At 36.4% G+C, this 21,587-nt stretch overlaps 1 protein-coding gene across 8 annotated transcripts in view; it reads left to right on the top strand.

Moving 5' to 3' along the window:
* LOC112736348 (disease resistance protein Roq1) overlaps window positions 1-19,186 on the top strand; it is a 28,074-nt gene extending 8,888 nt beyond the window's left edge. For 2 of the 8 annotated variants that reach the window (XM_025785764.2, XM_072214271.1), the window contains 2 exons: window positions 2,276-2,390; window positions 6,224-6,493. In XM_025785764.2, coding sequence (XP_025641549.1) covers window positions 2,276-2,390; window positions 6,224-6,240 — 132 coding nt within the window. In that variant the 3' untranslated portion in view covers window positions 6,241-6,493. Of the gene's footprint in view, window positions 1-558; window positions 1,245-1,331; window positions 1,561-2,275; window positions 2,391-6,223; window positions 6,494-18,587 lie in introns of those variants that run through there. The other 6 variants (XR_011870993.1, XR_011870992.1, XR_011870994.1 and 3 more) reach the window with 6 other exon arrangements.
* Window positions 19,187-21,587: the final 2,401 nt, after the last annotated feature.

Genomic DNA, 21,587 nt, shown 5'->3' with positions numbered 1-21,587 from the left:
CCTAGTTCTTCTCTGCTCGCGTTCTTCTTCTTCATTTTCTTTATCGATTTGCATTGCATTCAACGTAATAAGCTTCGTCGTTTTTCTCTGCTCGCATCCATCTTCTTCGTTTTCTTCTTCGATTTGCTTATGTTGCATTTATCTTCTTCCCATTCTTCTTCGTTTTCTTCTTCGATATGCACATAGCATTTATCTTTTGAATCGAAACAATGAATGATTCAACTTTAAATCAATTGAATGAGAGCGATTTGGATTATTCTTCTGAATCCTATCAAGCGGACGAAGTTTGGATTATTCAATTTTGAATTGAATTTAATGGAATGCAATTGTTAAATTGAATTGAATTGAATTGAATGCATGTAGGTGTTTTTAATTTGATTTTATATCATGGATAATGTTCTGTTCATTTAATACTATACAATTATTTCACCTTAATAAGGTGTTCGGTTCATTGTGTAGACAGCTGTTCAAATTTGAATTTATATACTGGATAATGTTCCATTCATTTAGTACTATACAATTGTTTCACTTTAATAACATGTTCGGTTCATTATTTAGACCAGGTGTGTTGTGGATGAATAATTTGTCCCAAAGGTTGGGATGATTTCCAAGACACTAGAAGAAGCTGGAAAGTTCTACAAAAATTATTCGAAACTTGCCGATTTTTCTACCAAAATAAGGAACACGACTCGGAAGGGAGACGAGATTAAGAATCAACTAATCGTATGCAACAAAAAGGGGAGGTGAAAATCCAAGATATCTCCAACTCTGAAGACAAACCCCTCAGCCGGCATAAACTGTCCAACCAGGATCTACATACACATATTGAAGGACGTCGGTCTTTGGACAATTTTTAAAGTTGTTCTAAATCATTCACACCCCTGCTGTCCAGACCGGGCAGAGATGCTCAAACAACACAGGGAGCTAAGCATGTTCGTGCATCGCACCATCGAAACCAACGAGAAAGCTGAAGATCGAGCAAAACTTACCAACTATTCGTAGCAGCAGCTGATAGTCATCGGGAACAAAGTTATATAGAAAAAGACGTGAGAAATTATATCACAAGGGAAGTACGGAAAGCACCTATTAAGAATGAAAGAGAAGAACCAAAATTTCTTTTTCGAACTCAACCTCGAAGGCGATCACTCGATCAAAAATGCATTCTGGGCCGACGCAAGAAGCAGGGTTGCATGTGAGTATTTCGGAAACGTGGTTTTACTCAACATCACCTACAACACAAACAGGTATTCGGTTCACCCAAATTAAGTATTTAGGTTCACTGAATCTACACATTTTGGTTCATACCTGTGTGAGAGTGTTCATTTTTGCAGGTACAATATGGTTTTTGGTTTTTTTGTGGGTGTGAATCACCACGGTCACTCGACACTTCTTGGATGCACCCTGATGAAAAACGAGAACATCCAATTATTTTGACTCCATTGCATGGGAGGAAAGGCACCAAAAGGCATTCGGACCGATCAATGCACATCGAATTTCATTAATTTAGAAATGAACCCAACTGAAATAAGAAATGAAAGAATTTCATTGATTTAAAAACTACTTACTTGTGTCCAATTTTTATATTGATACCTCTTTCCTTTTTTGATCTTTCGAGGATCAATTGTTTCAAGCCATTTCATGACATATATCGCGCAATCATAGCTAACCAAGAATTAAGTAAAATATGTTTAATAGTATACAAAATAACGCACATTAAGAATATCATTATAGCAGAGAAAGATTTTTACCTTGTACGTTGGCCATTCAGCCCTATATACTCTGCGTCTTCTCCCTCTCCGTCCTCCATTAAGGGTTCCGCCTCGACGTAAACCCTCATCTAGGAGATTATTTCCTGAAAGTGATACAAAAAGTGAATGAAAATTAGCAACTACAATGAACTGAACTCTGTTCATGTTCTGAATAAAACGTGATAAACCTTCAATCAACAAGAGAAATATTTTGTGTATGCAAAAGAACCCAAGTGAACACATAAGGACGAAATGAACGTAAATCACTAACTACAATGAACCGAATTCTGTTAATGTTTGAATAAAACATGATAAACATTCAATCAACAAGGAAAATATTTTTCCATGCAAAAGAACTCAACTGAACACTTAAAGATGAACTGAATGTAAATCACCAAGTCTAATGAACCGAATTTTACTCATGTTTGAATAATTTACAACAAAATATGTATGATTTAAATAACTTACAACAAATTTGTTCAGTTTAATTCTCAACTTAGGTATTTCATCTTTCTTCTTATTCACAGCTTCAAGTACAAAGAATGCATTCTCCCGGACATTGGCAATCCATAATCACCAGTGTCCTCCATTACAAATCGACACAAATAGCTGAAGTTTGGGAAAATAGTTCGATTACTCGAGGTAGGGGAGTTTTCTTAAACTTCTTTTACTCTTAAGAATTGTTATAAGTCGATAATAATAGGAGAAATGGCTTTTATGATTACGTGAGTTTCATGGTTAAACTGAACTGTTTTGGATGGATGTGATTATTTATCTTATCAAATTATTGAATTGTTAAGGATACTGATTATTCTGATTTGTTGATTTCGTTCTGTTGAGCTGGTTATTGTTGGACTGATTTCTTGATTTTGGTTTCTGAATTATGTTAAAATGATTTGAGAAGATTGGAGTTGATTTTGGTTGATTTATCGGAAATGATTCTGCTGTTGGAATTGGTTTGATTTATTGGAAATAGTTTGAAAAGAGTTTGAGAAATGGTTTTGATGGGACCCAAGAAGGGTGACAAAGTCTGAGTTTTAGAGGAGATGCTGCCGAAATTTTTATAAAACTCTGAGACTTTGTTTGAAGTATTATTTAAAGGAAACTTTGGTTTAAGAATCATAATATTTATTTTGATTTTATTATGAAAAGATGATTAATTATGAGGTTGATTTGAGACTTTTGTTTTGGTGAAAAGAAGTTTTATAAAAAAGAAATGGATCTAAATTGTTCTTAAAAGAGAGATTTTGATATTTGAAACACATAGGCAGTACGCAAGGGTTGTGGCTTAGTCCCACTTGCTCCGGGTCAAGATTTTAAGAAAGATGTGGTTTTGAATGTGAATTTTGACCTGGCAAGGATCATGGTGGTGTTCCACTTATCCAGTGTCACAATGTTTGTGGGGATCGAGGTGATTTACCGCCCGCAGATGGTGGGGATCGTTGTTATTTACCGTCCACGTGTGTGTTGTTTTCCAATTGAAAACGTCTGTGGGGATCGAGGTGGTCTACCGCCCGCAGATGGTAGGGATCGAGGTGGTTTACCGCTCACCAGGTGAGGATTGTGATATTGTACCGCTCACCAGTTTTCAAGAGGACCATATCCGGGTTAGCTGCCGGATGTGTCGGGTTCTGGCAAAGTAACCGACACGTGAGCTCACGGCCAATAGGACAGGCATGCATAATGTTGCATTTGTGTGCTTTGTTTAGGTGTGCTTAAATGTTTTGGTTTGTCTATCTGATGAATTTTGTTCAACTGGTAACTGTGATACTTGCTGTAACTGTTTTTTATATGTGTTTGCCTTGAATTTGTTTGTATTTGTGATTGATTCTGTTTGAGATTTGTAAGACCCAGAAACTTCAGAAAATCTTATTAAGAGTTAATTTCGATTTATTTATTCATTAAGTGTTTTAATCTCAGAAATTATTTTATTAAAAAATTTTTTGATTAATTGAGTTAAAAATAATTTAAGGTTTTATCTGATTTTATAATTATCGAATTATTTTCTATATTTAAATTATAAAGTTTAGCGAATAATAAAAATTTTGTATGATTGGGTTTAAATAATTGAGATTTCAGAATTTAATACTTTAATTTTTATAAACAAAGAAAATTAATTATATTATCTTATATTTTAAAATTAGAATACTTAATTAAAAGTCAATTACCAAATTGATAAATAAATAATATTTTTTTAAAATAATTTTAAAGAATTAAATTAAATTTTAAATTTATACAATATACTCTAATTTTATTAAAATTTACCAAACCCCAATTTATCCAAAATTCCTAATTTCACTTTTGTCTCAAATTAAACCCCACAAACCCTAACCTCCGCCGCCTCACCGCCACTCACCCACTACCACATTTTCGCACCCAATACACACAAACACACCCACCCATAGCAGTGATGAAGGAAAGGAAAATAAAAAGAAAGGAAAAATCGAAGAGAGAGAAACGGAGGGGGAAAAGAGGAGAGGGGCTGCGATCAGAAGAAGGGAAGGGAGAAGGAGACATCGCCGCCGTTCAATTCGTCGCTGTCGCCGTCGTGCTGCCACCGAACTGCCGGTCACGTCGCGCAGAGTTCAAGAAGAGAGAGAAGCCATTGAGAAGGTCAGAGCTGAGATGAAAGAGGAGACACCACGTTCTGCTCCACCGACGTCTTCGCGGAGGTCTTTGCCGGCGTCGTCTTCATCGCGAGCATGTCGCTGCCAGCTTCCACCGCCGTCGCATCTCCCATCAGGGACACCGCTGAGGACGCGCATGAGGGACAGACGCGTGGAGGGAGGAAGACCAAGGAAGGAAGGGGATGTTCCCTTTGTTGCCGAGCCACAGTCGCCGTTGTTGAAGCTCTTGTCGCCGTCGCCACTGTTGGGCCATCACCAAAGAAAGTCTGTGCTACTGGAGCTCACTGGAACCACTTGGGGTTGCTGTCACTCCTCCTAGTTCTGTTTGATTCGCATCGCCGCATCTCTGGATGCTGAAAACGGTGTCATGGCTGCCGGGAACACCGCTTGAGCCGCTGCTTTTCAGTCCAGTGTTTCTTCTTAAGTGCGTAAGCGTTTTCGTTCTTGAAACCCCTTTAGTCACTGTTCTATTATTTTAGATGAAACTCAGCGTTATTTGTTATATGATTGAGTCTCGGTTATTATATGCTGCGATTAGAGTTGCTGTGGTTGCTAAAAAAGTGGTTTGGAGTTGAGATTGCGGCTGCTGCGTTGCAGGCCGAGAGAAAATGGATTTTTGTCACGTAGTTGAGTCGCAATTGAGGTTGGGGCACTTTTCCTAAACTTATTTTACTTTCAAGAGTTGTTACAAGTCGATATTAATGCGAAATTTATATTTTTGTAATTTCATAAATCTCATGGATTGGTTTGAGTTGTTTTGGATGATTGTAATAGTTTGTAGTTGAATTATTGATTATTTGAAAAGATTGAATAATTTGGGTTATTGAATGATTTTTGTTAAATTGGCGGTTGCCGAATTGGTTTTCTTAAGATTTGGAAATATTTTGATATTCGAAACGGGTCTGAGTTATTGAAAAGGGTTTGAGACATTAGATTTGGATGGTTGATTTATCGAAAATAATTTTTGAGAATTGAAATTGATTTGAGATATTGGAATTTGTTTGATTTTGAAAATGATTTAAAGGAGTTTGAGTAATGTTTAGATGGAACATTAATTTATTGAGCTTAATTTCTTGAGCTTGGAGTTTGACTCCATGGAACATTAATTTATTGAGTTTGGAGTTTGACTCCATGGAATATTATTATATTATTGAGTTTGGAGTCTGACTCTATGGATATTATTTTTGAGCTTGGGGATGCGCGCACAGAGGGTCTGTCTAATGGTTAACTACCAGGACATGTCGGGTTGGCTATATAACCGACATATGCGACTCATCAAACATAAGACAGGCATGCATCATATGCATTTGTATGCTTTGTTTGAGTTTGGAATTTGTTTTGGTTTGCCTAATTGCTAAACTATTATTAACTGCTATCTGAACTATTTGCTGTAACTGCTATCTATACCTGTGTTTTTCTTGTCTGTTTTGCTTGTGTTTGTTCTGATGTGGTACTTTTGAGATTATTGGTGATGAGATGATGATTATGTTGATTGATTATGTGATGGGCTGAAAGCTGATTGGTTTCTGGTATTAGTAAAGTACGAAAAATCAAGCCGGTTCAGCATAGACTTAATGAATCTATGCTTAGGATAGGTTGGTCATTCATACAGTCTAGGAAACTGATTGGGATTTTCTTATAAGAAAAGAAGGGTATTGGATTTCTGAGAAATCAAATATTGTTTCTTTGAAAAGGTTTGGAATGATTAATAGTTGGTTTTTAAAAAGAATCATAAGATGAGCGATGATCACTATAGTCGAAAAATATTTTTTTTAATATCCTCTTATAACAATTTTTAAACCCTCTAGTGAGAATCCTTTCGAGGACGATGTTCTCACCCCCCTACAGATTTTCTTTTTCAGTGACAGGTTCAGGAAGTTTTGGGCGCGTAGCCGTGATCGGTCTACAAAGATTTTTATATATGTATATATTTATTTAAGTGTATATTCTTGTTTGTTGGTTTAGTTGAGATTTCACCCCTCGTCAATTGTTATTTTGAGATTTTAGAGGGGTAGGACTTGTAGTTGGAAAGTTTTTGAATAAGTTTATGTATCTATTATTATGTGGATATAATTATGTGGTTAAGTGAATTAAAGTAAAGACTTTTCGATTTCGTAACTAAGTATTCGATTTATATTCACGAAGGCTCAATATTAAATAATTATAATATTAAATTAACAGATTAGAGATAAGTGACGCTTGAGCTTTTAGTACGATCATGAGGTATTAAAAGTAAGGGTGTTACAAGATTGAGTTTTGATGGTGAATTGTTTTGAATTGGGCTGGAGGCCAAGGTGATTTGATTTGGGCCAGAGGCCAAAATTTGATTATATATTGGGCCAGAGGGCATGATTAGTTATGTTTGGGCCGAAGGCCATGAATGATTGAATCAGTGGTAAATTTTGGTTAAAATGTTATTTTACATGAAATTTTTGTAAGAAAAATATGAATTTTACATTTGAATAACAAACTAATAATCACTACGTTTTGAAAATAGTTTTATGAGTAAACTACCATTTCTATGCACGAAAGTTGAAAACGCTGACAGATCTACCCATAAAAAAAGAAATTATCATTTATACCCATAAAACATGGGTTCCATACAACAAAATTATCCAAACCTTAAAAAATAACATAAAAATCCTAAATTAACTTTATCATCATTCGCATCATCTTTTTCCTCCCCACTAACTACTCCATCATCCTCATCTGCTCATCACCTTATCACCACCACCACCACCACCACTAACCCCCTTACCACCACCACCACCACTAACCCCATCCTCTACCAATAATGAATTGATTTTTAAACAATCCTACTAGCAACCTCTCCTTCCACTGACGTCCTCCGTCCGCCGTGGCCATCCCTCCTTCTCTCCTTTCCTGTCTCTCCCTCGCCAACCAGAAGACCTTTGCACCAGCCCCTGCTTCGCCACCGCCAGCAACCCTAGAGCCGCAGTGCCCCGTCTCTCCTCTCTTCACGGCCGACCACCCTCACCTACCGTGGCTACCTTCTCCTCACCAGCTGCCACCACTGCGGTCCCCTTTGCGAACTAAAGCTGCGGCGAGCTCTCTCTCTCTCTGTCTCTTTCGCCATCTATTTTAAACCACCGAACGCTAATTCACTTTTCCTTCTTCTCTTCTTCCCCTTCTTCTTTTCTCTTCAAGAACTAGAGACCTCCGAACCACCATCACAGCCCTGCCATCATCGCCGTCCACACTTCTAGCCGCCAGAACCGCCGTGAACCACCGTCGTCTCCACCATCTGCAATGAACCTGAGCCACCCTCACCGTCCGACTCGTTCTTTCTCTCAATCCAAACCACTGCCAGCGAGCCATTCACCAGTCTCGTCCTCCTCCACCGAACCCTAACTCAGCCCCTGTTCTCACCCTCTCTTCTACTACAACGAGCTGCCGGCGACGTCACCATCTTCATCAGCTTCTCAGTCACCGAACCTTTTGAGCAACTGTCGTAGCTAGCGTCTCTCTCGCCAAAACAGAGCTCAAACAGAACAAGCTAACCCCTGCCTCTCAGAGTTTGGCTCAAGTGAGGATTGCTCAATTCGTTCAACAATTCATTCTATTTTTCACATGGTCTGTTTGAGTTTGGCAATTGATTTGTTGCAGGGGCATTAGGTTGTAGCACTCTTGTCTGAGTTTATTGAAAAGTTAAAAACGATGATGATAAGGGTAATTTGGGGTTTTTATGTGATTTTGTAGTGTTTGGATAATTTTGTTGTATAGAACCCATGTTTTATGGGTAGAAATGGTAATTTTTTATTTTTATGGGTAGATCTGTCAACGTTTTCAACTTTCGTGGGTAGAAATGGTAGTTTACTCTAGTTTTATTTAAAATATCTTCTTACGACAATTCTTAAAAACCCCTTATTGAAAAACCTTTTGAGGACCATTTTTCACTCCCCTACAGACTTCTCTTTTCAGGACGGACGAGAAAGTTGATGAAATTTTTTTTATAAGTCCTTAGCTGTACTGTTTTTATTTGTACATATATTCGTCATAGTTTTCCCTCGCCTTTGTCATTATAATTTTGTAAGAGGGATAGGAGCTGTATGTAATGATATGTATGTATCTAACATTTGTAAGTTACTTGTATAAGAAGTTTAGTATATATGTATATGTATATTTGTTATCAAATAAAAAGAATTTTCGATTTCTCAAAGAAATAGCAATCCAGTATTCGAGTTAAAGGCTCATATTTTTATTATTATTAAGTATAGAAGTCGTCGTAATACCGTAGCTATCAAAATGGCGCAGTCGGAAGCGTGACATTCTGATAGTGAGAGTGTTACAATAAACATCTGAAAAATGAACCTCAGTTAAATCACAAATGAACTGAATTATTTATCAGAAACAGTAAATTAGTCAGGGAATAAAAGATTTGGCTTACCACAATATCCATCGACACACATTATCTTTCTTCCTGAAACTGGGGACATTGTATGTCGTTGAGAATCATGCAATGTGCATTGACTACCTATAGGAAGAAAATTTATGAGATATATGGTATAAGAGTCTTTAGAAAAATCATTAATGTTAACGCAATAGGCAAAGAATTTACCGTGCTTTTCACATGTTGTTCGGGCATTAGAGACAAGAAATGATGTCTAAACCCCTCAAAATTCGCTTCATGGTTCAAGACGAATATGGCATCATATTCGTTGGCATTATCTTTGGTTTCTTTCACATGTGTCATCTAATGATAACACTTCTCCTTCAACTCCTCTGTGATTTCTTTCTCTTTCTCCGGAGTTTTGTACCCTTCAGCGGCTGTGAGGCTCGGCTCGGCACTCGTTGCGTCAGCAAATTTTAATGCCGCCGTCACCCTAGCATCCATCACCACGTCTGCCAGGAGTTCAAGCTCTGCCACCGTCGGCTGAGAGGGATGACTTAGTTGAATCATTGTCATTTGAGAGGGGGAACTTGGTTGAGTTGTCGGGGGACTTATCCCAAGGCTGAACAAAGGTACACCATCTTTCCAAGGAGGGGAAGAACTGTAAGAAGACAGAGGAATATTTTAAGTAATAATGAAAAAGTATTATCATATAACACGAAAGCTAATAAAAAGGATATTAATTAAAACTTACAGATTCAGCGCAGGTTGTGGCTCCGTCTGCCTCGGAGAAGATTCTTTGTCGGCCTGTTTTTCGGGTTCCAGAGGGCAGCTGTCGCAAACAGAAAAGAATTGATTTTTAGATTCAGATGAACCATAAATAGCGCATGTAATGAACTAAAATTTACCCAGATCTGAACAAGCAATAAAACTTACCCATCAATGTGTGCTTCTTCTTCCGATTGCCCTGCCGCCGGAGCATCTTGGCACGGTTGCTGTTGCAGTTCCAGAGGGTTGCTGCATTAAACAGAAAAGAGTTCAATAATGACCCGAAATTATTATCCTGTACCATTAAATCTAATTGAAAAAATTTTATGTGCAACTTACTCATTAACAGAAGTTTCTTGTGTTTGATTTTCAGAAGGGACATAGGTAAAGGCATCTTTTATTAGCTCTTTCTTAAGAGAACTCGGAAGAGACACCACAATAGGAAATCTAAGGAATGTAAACAAGGAAGAAGTTAATGTTGAATAATTAGAATAAGTACTGAGAAACTGAAATCTACACATGAAAAACTTACATATCCGGAGTTTTTTCTCGAACCGCAATGATTTGGAGGTCAAAATCAGGTGTAGCGCTACTGACAATTAAAAACAAATTTCTTGTGATTAATTTTACCTAAATCTAAAAGACCAACATAAATATTTCAACTTATAAATCTAAAAGGTCATTTTTTCTCCGAGGAGAAAAAAATTTGGTCAATACTTCACTCAATACACCGACAAGCACAAGCATACATATTTTAATCAAGTGAATCAAAATGACCAACTCCACTGAACCAAACTCTATTGATGTTCTGAATAAAACGTGATAAACATTCAAACAGCTAGAAAAATATTTCTGTATGCAAAAGAACTCAACTGAACACATACCAATTAGGTGAATCAAAATCAGCAACTCCACTGAACCAAACACCATTCATGATTTGAATAAAATGTGATAAATATTTAATCAACAAGAAAAATATTTTTGCACGCAAAAGAACTCTATTGAATACTTAACAATCAAGTGAATCAAAATTATCAACTCTACTTAACCGAACTACATTCATATTTTGAATAAAACGTGATAAATCTAAAACACAAATTCGGTGTGATTAATTAAACAAAAATTATTACCTAAATCTAAAAAACCAATATAAATATTTGAACTTACACATGTGGAGTTTGGAAACTCTATTTTGATAGAGTTTTTTTCTTCTAAAAACTTTTACCGGGGTTTTTGGGGTATTTTTCCTAATAAAAAAGATACCAAATTAAAATCATCGACCAAAATTAAAAGCAGAGGATTTAAAGCACATCAAATTTATTTTTGGAATCCAATAAACCACACTTAAACCCATAATGAACCAAATTTACCTGCCATTTGCCAGTGCATTTACAGACGGTGTGGAGCTCGTCTGAGTGTATAAAGGCTCGCTGCCCAAATTTACAGTCGGCAGTCTAAGCAAGAAAATAGATATTATTTAGTAAATCCAGTTACAAGAGGTTTTAGCAAAAGTTAGCAAACAAAGAAAAAGAACTCAATATAAGAAACCGAATTTTATGTCTCGGAGAAATCATTTCGGGTCTCTGTCGAGTCAAAGTCATCAGGAGCAACATTTATATTTCGGGCTCCATCATTTTTTCTCTTTGATCTCTTTTCTTTTAACAGCTGCAACGCCTCTCTTCTTCTCTCGGCAGCACTGACCTTTACTTGTTCACTTCTGAAAAATCATAAAATAAGTATCAATGAACCTAAAATGCAAGCATCAATAACCGAAAATATGATTCCAGAAACTTACTATTTTTCAGATTCAATTTTGCACTCTAAATCTCTCAGAACAAGTTTGTCTGATTTGGTTTATTTTTTGGCAACCCTCTCCGGTTGTTTTCTTTTAACTGTCAGTGTTTTTTCGATTTCTTTTTCTCTACAACACACACAAACACATCCAATTTATACCGGAGACAAATATCACAGGTGTAATTTATTTAACAAGCACACACAAACAATTTTCATCAAATAGAAGCAAAACTAAACCAGATGAACATCATACTATCATAGCAATGAACCAAAAATAATCCATTTCAAACTTACTAGTTTTTAGATTCACTTGTGCTCTCGGAATCTGCCGGGACAAGCTTCCTTTTTTTGTTTTCTTTTTTAACCACCTTCTTTGGTTGTTTTCTTTTCTTTTATTTTTTTGTTGCTCTTTTTTCAATTTCTTCTTCTTCTTTGCAATACATAAGAACAAGCGCATAAGAACATTTTTAACCAAATACAAGCAAAACCAGACCAAATGAACATCAGACAAAGATAGAAATGAACCGAAAATAGCCATTTCCCAAATTTATTAGTTTTTGGATTCACTTGTGCTTTCCAAATCCATCAAACTGCTTTGGATTTTAGATTCATTTGTTGTTTCCAAATCCTTCGGAACAATTTTTTGTTTTTTCACCAGCCTTTGTTGTTGTGTTCTTTTAGTCGGCGGTGTTTTCTCAAATTCAGATTTAGTTTCAGATTCGGAAAAACTATCTTCTTCCGAAGAAGATTCCAAAACAAGAATTTTCTTTTCTTCTTTCTTCCTCTTTCCCTTCTCTTTCTCCTTCAGAAAAGCTGTTTTCTTCTCCACATTCTTTCCTTTTGTTTTTTCCTCGCTTATTTAGTTAGTAGAGTATTTTATGAGCATCTGAAATAAAATTTCAGGGAAAATTTTTGTTTAATTTACCATTGTATCCGTTGCTTCCTTAGAAAACTGGTCGAGCATCATCTTCCGTGTCCAGTGGGCCACCCACGGTGGCCCAGGAGCCTCAGGTGCATCAAAGCGAGGGAACTTGGATTCATAGAAATAAATCAGCATCAAAACAAACACACAACCGTCAACAGACTGTTTCTTCCCCTTTCTCCTGTTTTCTATCCCCTTCCTCAAGAAGCTCAGGACATGATTTGTCCAATCCCATTGTCGAATGTTGTCCACACGAAGGGTAGGTGGCTTATGGATTGGGGAGGCCGTGCTTACTGTCGTCGGCAACAAGAAGTACTTCTGGACAAAGACGACAAAAGTCTTCCAAAATTTCTGTCGGTTCTCCTCCCCTTCAACACTCATATCAAGGACAGATTTCGTCAAAGATGCCAACGTAGCACATTTGAAGCCGTCAATTATCTCCTTGTCTGCCTCATTTAGTCTACCATACTCAACTTTTTCAGAAAAATGATCCCCTACAATATTTTGACCAGTCAAATAGGCTCAGTTTTATTTTCTGTACACAAATGAACCGAAAATAAAGCAAGCAATGAATCAAAATAAGCGCAAGGTGAGAACTGTATTACGTTCGTGATTTATGCCCATCGCAGCTGCCACCTTGTCAGGTGTTATGTATATTTTACCATGGAGAGTGTTCAGGCATCCATAATAGTCATCATATCAACCAATTCTCTCAAGAGGCTGTGAGAGACGTTCATTTCTGAGACATGTGCCAGTGCACCGAATTTCATTTCTTCAATAATATCTTTCTTTTTCTGACTTATTGCCTTAAACACCGTCGTTATTGCCTTTGTCTGGCATCTGCAATCGTGAGTTTTCTGCAAGGTTTCGAAACAGAATGTCGTGATATATTTATAAAACAAAATAGAGTTTATTCAAATGAAAGGCAATAAATATATTTAATGTGTACATATGCTTACGTTATAGCGCGGCTTCTCCTTCTTTGTCACCATTGTCTTCTTCATTTTTGCTGTAAGGACAAAAAAATTTGGTCAATACTTCACTCAATACACCGACAAGCACGAGCATGCATATTTTAATCAAGTGAATCAAAATGGCCAACTCCACTAAACCGAACTCCTTTGATGTTCTGAATAAAACGTGATAAATATTCAAACAACTAGGAAAATATTTCTGCATGCAAAAGAACTCAATTGAACACACTAACAATAAAATAAATCAAAATGACCAACTCCACTGAACCGAACACCATTCAAGTTTTGAATAAAACGTGATAAACATTCAAACAGCTAGAAAAACATTTCTGCATGCAAAAGAACTCAACTAAACACACTAACAATCAAGTGAATCAAAATGACCAACCCCACTTAATCGAACTCCCTTGATGTTTTGAATAAAACATGATAAACATTCAAACAGTTAGAAAAACATTTATGCATGCAAAAGAACTCAACTAAAAATATAACAATCAAATGAATAAAAATTACTAACGCCACTGAACTGAACACTATTCATGTGCTGAATAAAACGTGATAAACATTCAATCATTAAGAAAAATATTTCTGTATTCAAAAGAACTCAACTGAACACACTAACACTCAAGTGAATGTAAATCACCAACACCAATGAACCGATCAATATATTACAGAAAGAAAATAACAACACATTTTCTATTCGCATGCCGTAGTTACGGAAAAAAAAGATGGAATCAAAATAAGCCGATCTACTAAACGAAGCAACTCAATCTAGTAAACCTAAATTGCAACTAGTAGAAATGCGAGATTGCGATATTTTAAATGAACAGTAGTTTTTTTCATACCTTTCGTAGTCTCTGTTCTTGTTTTCGTTTGTTTTTTCTTTTTTCTTGCGAAATCTTCTCACGGTTCTTCTCCAGCCAGTAATAATTTCTGCAGAGAATACGAGTGAAATTTGAGAGATTTTGAGAGAGATTCGAACTTCTCCAGTGGCGGTTTCAAGGTTGAAGATGGAACGTTGTTTCATATTTAAGGCGCGAATGAATGTTAACGTTTCGGGGGTTTGGGGCGCGTGTAATACACCCTTATTTAATGATATTGGGTTTTTTCTGCATTGGACCAGCTTGGATGGACTTGGATAAAAAATTACATGAATGTGTAGCATGACTATATATATATTGATGAGTGTGTCATATTTTTTTATATAAACAATTTTAGAAAAAATCTAATAGTTAATCTATTACCTTTTTGTTTTAGTCCAATCTAAATGTTTTTTATTGTTTTTTGAAAAAAAATCTTTTAAGGAATTTAATAATATGTGACGAAGAATACCGAATAAGTTATACAGAAACCAATTAAAATATAATACAAAAACATCTTTAGCAAAAGATGAAGTATTTTTAATTTTTTATTTGAGTCGTCCCTTTTTTATTATGTTTCTAGTTAAGAGTTATTTTAGTTTTGATAAAAAAATTATAAATATTGTAATAGTATTTTACAAATAAATATTTTAAATCAATTTTGAGTTCAAAATATAACTGTATCTATGTTAGTATATATTTGTATTTTATTTTGGGGTAGAAAACCAAAATAAGCCATGGTTAGTTCAATATTACATGAATAAGCCAATGGAAAAATTGATTCAACAATCAACCAATGTGTATTACTATGTAATTCGAATCACCACGTTTCGAACTCAATTTGAATGTAATTCGAATTAGTGCAATTCGAACTACTAACACCCATGCACTCTACATAATTCGAATTTGTGCAATTCGAATTAGCTTCTCTTAATTCGAATCATGCTGATTCAAATTAGCATGAGAGTGCAATCCTACATAATTCGAATCTCATTGATTTGAACTATGCACGTTTTGCCACAAGTAGTAATTCGAATTGGGGTGTTTCGAATTACACTAGTAGTCTATTTAAAAAACAAGGCAACAAAAAAATTCTATAAATTAAATGAATACATGTGGGGGTCAATAACATAGTTACTAAAAGTAGAAATGAAAGGCCATTTTCAAAGTACAATATTATGATAAAGTTCTAACGAACTGAAACATAAATAGTCAAACTACAATAATAAAGTTCGCTAAAATACAACAATAAAGCTGAAAAAAAGCCATATCAATATACATCAATCATCTAAAAAGATGCGAACCGGTGAAGCAACGACGGGGTACCCGTGTCCTCTGGCCTCTCCGGATAAGCGGCTCCTCCTCCTCAATCTCATCATCCTCCTTGTCCGGGGCAGGCTATGCAGGTGGCCTAAGCTGGACGGAGGCCCCAGACGGCCAGGCACCTAAATGTGATGCAGTAGTATAGGCGGAAGGAGGAGTACCACCCAATGCAAAAGGGACAGCAGCTGGCATCGTAGGAGGCTCGTTAAGATCGACAGCTAAAGGTACAGGCGTGCCGGAGCTCTGACCACGCCGACGGGCCGCATCATCCTCCTACATGATGGCAGTAAGCTCATCTAGAAAGTGTGAACCGCTGTATGCCGCATCAAGCCCATCACCTGCCAGGAAGTCTGAAAACATCGAACCCGGGCTAACCCAGGGCGTACTCTCCTGAAGTGTCTGATCATTGGCGGCGACTCCAACGAAGTAATAGGAAAGCGGCCCTGAGCCAAGTCCACCATCACCCTGATCTGTCCCGTCACCCATACCGGAGCCGTAACACTCACCTCCATGCCCTACATGATGGGGACTAACACCCCTTACTGCAGCATGCCCTCCAACGTCCCCACCCATGGGCCCGTGCTGATCGACGTCGTCGTCATGACCATGGTGTCCGTGATCGTCGGCCGCAGCACTCCCTCTCCGTCTGCCTCCGTGGCCTCGTCGTCTTCCTCCAGGGCGGCCGTCCCCATCACCCTCGTCCATAGCATGGTCCAGCCACCTCCACTCGCGCTGGCTCTGATGTGTCCCCGCACGAGCTCTCCTCTCGACCCGACGCCTATCCGGGACGTCGTCAACACGATCCATGTCGGGAACTCGCCCAGCACCCCTCTGCGACGCCTCCACAGGAATAGGAATGGCTCTTGGATCCCCCAAATACATCTCTGGTGACAGAAACCTCTTTCCATGCTGACTCCACCACTGCAGGAAATCATGTGATGGTCTAGGGTCTGCAACAACATCGAACCGAAGAACGTGGTCGGCACGGCTCTCCCAATGAAGATGCCAAAGCTGAAGAGCCGACGAGAACCAACGATCACCCCCTCTCCCGTCCTTCGACATCAGAAAGTCGATGTTCAGGGCAGGCTGTGGACGGGGCTGGACTCCACCGAACTGCGGTAAAACCCTATCTATCTGATGCCACTCTATCACGGCAAAGTATATTAGTGACGTCACAAACCGCCACATCGCCGTATGCCGAGGCTCCAACACCTCCGGATGCACAACCTGCAGAACCTCGGGGGAGCTATAGGGCATCCAGATAAACTACAGAAAGATTCTAACATTTTTTAGTTCACTACATGAACTACAGTCATCTAGTTTAATTAATTAAACAAAGATAGCCGGTTAGTATACTCACATCAGTGGCCTGTAACATGGCAAGCCTCAGTCGCCAGTTCTGCACTCTAGGTCCGTTCTCGCCACCAGGAGGGTTGTAACCTGACCACCTGCATCTCACATCGGTGTTACAGCTAATTAAGAGTGTGACAGATTTGTATAACATAAGAAGCGAACACGGAATCAACTATTTTAAATTGAAATAGAAAGGTCTAAGTACGGTACCTCGAGGCCAAGGTCCAGCTGCACGTATCATACCCAGCAGGCCTAAACCTAGGAAAGTGCCAGAAGATCCAGGACTGAAGTAACTGAAGTGGGCCCGCTAACTTTACCACATGTCTGTTCGCCACTTGGCACATGCACCGGTACAACCATGCTAGTGCTGCAGACTCCTAGCTGTAGGTACCCATCTCCTCAAGCCTAGCAACGTATGGAAGCCATCTGATGTGAATGCGGTTGCCGGACTTGTCGGCAAACAGTTGAGTACCCAACAACATCATGATATATGCACGAGCAAAGCGCCGCATAGTCTCCTCATCAGCTCCCGCGGGGCACTCCCCGAAAGTCTCTTGGAACCAGGTGCAGTTTACAGCGAACTTCTGAACTTGGCTCGGAGGAAGAATCACTCCAAGCAACTCCTGGAACCACACCCAGGCAGGACGGCCACCCTCGATGTATACATGAAAATCTGTAAGGCAACCACTGACATAGCGTCCGTCCACTGGCAACCCCAACTGGTATGCCACATCCTGAAGTGGTGATCGTGCACTCTCCGAAGGGCATATGGAAGGTGTGCGTCTCCGGACGCCACCGCTTGACGAATGCACTAACAAGGGGCTCATCTATTCAGAACCATCTGTCGTTCAGCCTCGCAACATGGTATAATCCGGCCATCTGCAGGTACGGAACGTATCTCTCATCGAGTGGCATGCCCTGCTGCTGCCGCATGCTCGAGATGCAACGCTGCGGCTGCCAAAACAATGACCACTTACAAAAGCAATATAATAAACCACATACAAAAGCCATATATAAACCACATACAAAAGTAATATAATAAACCACTATCAACAGCGCATTTAAATCCACTTACATAAACCGCATACAATACCGCTGACAATCCCACTAACAAAAAACCACTAACACAAACCGCTATCTTAAACCGCTACAACATGCAAAACCACTACCAATACCACATGCAAAGCCAGTAACAAAAACCGTTAAATTAAACCGCCTATCAAACCACAAACAAAACCGCTCCAACAAACCACATGCAATACCACCATAAAAAACAACGTGCAGCATCACAAAATTAAACCACCAAAAAAAAAAACTAACCTCCTCGTTGATGACCCCGGCAATATGAGTCACTCCATCCAATCGATATAGTCTACCTGGATCGTCCCCCATCAGCTAAATACTTTGCTCCAGCTTTTATCGGAGCGAATTAAGAGAAGTTAATTCGAGTTGCACAAATTCGAATTATGTAGAGTGCATAGGTGTTAATAGTTCGAATTGCACTAATTCGAATTACATTCAAATTGAATTCGAAATATGGTGATTCAAATTACATAATAATACATATTAGTTGATTACTGAATCAATTTTTTCATTGGCTTATTCATGTAATATTGAACCAACCATGACTTATTTTAGTTTTTTATCCTTCTTTATGAGCTTCTAGCCTGAAACAAAACGCGAAGAATTCAATGCCAACGTACCTCAAACATATTTTCAACCTTTTTCAACTCCATCTACATAGTATTTATGGAAATTTTTTATGATGCTCCAATTCCACGTGTCCCATGTTCTGTCTAATCCATTATTCCAGTTTTAATCATCATTGAAACTTCCATTAAGAATTCTATTACTCACTACTTTTCAGTTGACTTCCTCAAATTTCAACTATCTGAGTTCTGGATGGGCATGGAAGCTTTCTACAAAACATGATCGAACCACTGAAAGGAGAGAGAATAACAGCTTAATTGGGTAAGCCAAAGTATTCTTCACGCATCTTTTTGCTCATATAAATGGGGTGAACCAAGGAGCGGGAGGAGAGAGTACAAGGCTGAAAACAGAAACAAGGCACAAAATATAAGGTTGTTTCAGGATAAGGAGGAATTTTTTTTTTAAATAAATCATTTAATTATTTTATTTAATGAAATATGTAATTTGTAGTGGATTTATCCATTTACATCACATTGATCTATCTCGTTTACACTTATAAATGTATTTCATTTATACTAGAATTAAAAAAAATACATACTGAAAACAAGATAAATCAATGTGCTGTAAATTGATAAATACGTTATAAATTACATATTTTGGTAAATAAAATAATTAAATTATTTATTTAAAAAATCCGAATAAGGAAGACAATTTTGTGACAAAATTATAAATAGAATTACTGTAATAAACATGAAAAATTGAACGAAAACTAAAGATAGATAAATATAATTTTGTGGCTAAATTCGAAGAACAAAATTCTTTTTTTATGTAAATTGTAAGTAGGAGATTAATACATCTATATGAATTAGATAGTATTCTCTAATTTTAAGAGAGATTTCAAACAAGCTAATAAAATTGGTCCTTAGGAGTTCTAACTAAGAACTAACATTTGTATTTTACCGAGTGCAAATTTGATCTGATAATTTTTTACACAATCAAATTTTATTATCTATATAATAGTTGAAAAAACAAATTTCATACTATTTCTGATGAAAACAATATTTATTCATCATTTTTATTATTTGAAACAACTAATACATTTGCTATTTAGTGTTAGGTGAATTTTAGTATACAGAGCAAAAAGTCATACAGATTTAAAGATTTGCTTACACCACACTTTCTAAAGCCACACTTTTCACTTTAAATCGTAACTCTTCACAAAGAAAAGCGTCACCTAATGGAAAAAAGTAAATTAGAAGATTTAAGAGAAGAAATAATTAAGTTATCAAAATTAATGATTTTAACTAATGTTAACTGTAATGATACCGAATTCTTAAAATCAATACAAAATGATTTTTCTCAAAATCTTTATTTTACTATAAGTTTTATTGAAGGACTTCAAAAACCTGAAAAAACTTATTTTTCACACGGAATATCTAAGAAATGTTACCATGAAAATGATTCTCCACATCTTTATCATACTTTTAACCCACAATTAAATTCTATAGTAGATATGCTTGAAGAAATATTAGTATCCATAAAATTTCAAAGAAATAAGGAAAAAGAGAATCCCAAAGAAGAAAATTTTTAAAATATAATCAACATAACAAATTTAAAAGTAAAACCACCACTAAAATTATGAATATTGAAGAAAAATTAGAAGAAGTTACAATGCTTTTTAAACAATTAAAAATGGATCAAGAAAATAATATTATGGAACAAGGATTTCAAATAGAAGAAGAATTAGTAAATTCTGAAAATATAGAAAATGAAGAACACATCCTAGATTATTCAAGTGACGAAGAACCAGCAATTCCAATACAAGTAAAAAATGAAGCTGGAACATCTAAAGATAATCAATCTCAATTTAAATGGGAAACAGGTTTTGATAATTATGCTTTTAAAAAAGGGTTTATAAATAAAGATTCAAAATATAAAAAAATACCATTAAAATACGTTCCTAAAATCTAGGAAATGGAAGGAGAAAGAATGCTTGATTTAGACTGTAAAAAGAATGAAAAAGAGATTTTCGAAAATTGGTTGAATTCCTTTTTATTAGAAGCTTTTACTAATCCAAAGCTTAGTGATTTGTCTGGAAGAGATATTTGGAATTACATAGGGTTTCATACTAAAGGAACTATAAGAGATTATATGACATCAATAGAAAACCAAATAATAGAAGATTTAGCAACAAAAACAACAGCTTATGATAAGATATTATATATAATGATGATTCTATATAAAGAATTTTTTGGAAAAAATATTATAGATCATAGACAAGAAGTCTATAATAAAGAATATCAAGAAGCAAAAAACCATTTAGCTAATATTCAGATATATGATCTATGTAATGTGGAATCTTATATATGTGAATATAGAATACATTATTACAAATTGAAAGAAGAAGATAAAAATCATTATCTTAGTATGTATATAACAAAACTTCCATATCCTGCTAATGAATTTATAATGGGAAGATTTATAAGAGAAATAAATAGAGGGACAATTGAAAATAATTTTGGTGGAGCAACCTCTGCAATAAGAGAGGAAATAAAAGAACGTTGTATGCAAGAAGCGACTCAAAAAAGATTTACAAATATAATTAGAATTTGCTGTCAGGATAATGAAGAGATACCTCAAAAATATGGTCTTAATAAAAACCTTCAAAGAAAAAGAAAATATCAATTTAGAAAAAGAAAATACTATCCAAACTGGAGAAAAAAGAGGTATTTTAGGAAGGAAAATAACAATAAAAGACAAAAAAATAACTATTGCCCAAATAAAAAAGAAAATTGTAAGTGTTGGTATTGCCAAGAAGAAGGACACTATGCAAATGAATGTCCAAAAAAGAAGGATAAAAAGAATCTTACTAAACAAATAGAAATTGCTAAGTCTTGTTTCATGGAACCATTAGAGGAATCTGATGATAACTTAGACTATATTTTTGAATATGTCTCAGAAACAGACTCAGAGATTGAGTAATAATGCCACATTTATTACTATAAAAATAACAGAAAAGTTTATAAATGCTTTCATAGATTCTGGAGCAACACAATGCTTTGCTAGTTCAAATATAAAACTTGATTGGAAAAAATTAAAGAAACCATTAAGAATTAGAATAGCTGACAAATCAATACATAAAATTGACCAAAAAGCAGAGATGGCTGAAATTTTTATTCAAAATTATAGATTCATTGTTCCATCTATATATATGTTG

The sequence above is a fragment of the Arachis hypogaea genome, chromosome 2, assembly GCF_003086295.3.
Source record: "Arachis hypogaea cultivar Tifrunner chromosome 2, arahy.Tifrunner.gnm2.J5K5, whole genome shotgun sequence".
NCBI classification, from domain to species: Eukaryota; Viridiplantae; Streptophyta; class Magnoliopsida; order Fabales; family Fabaceae; genus Arachis; species Arachis hypogaea.
Note: the sequence above shows the minus strand (reverse complement) of the source record. Positions and strands in the feature narration are given on the sequence as shown.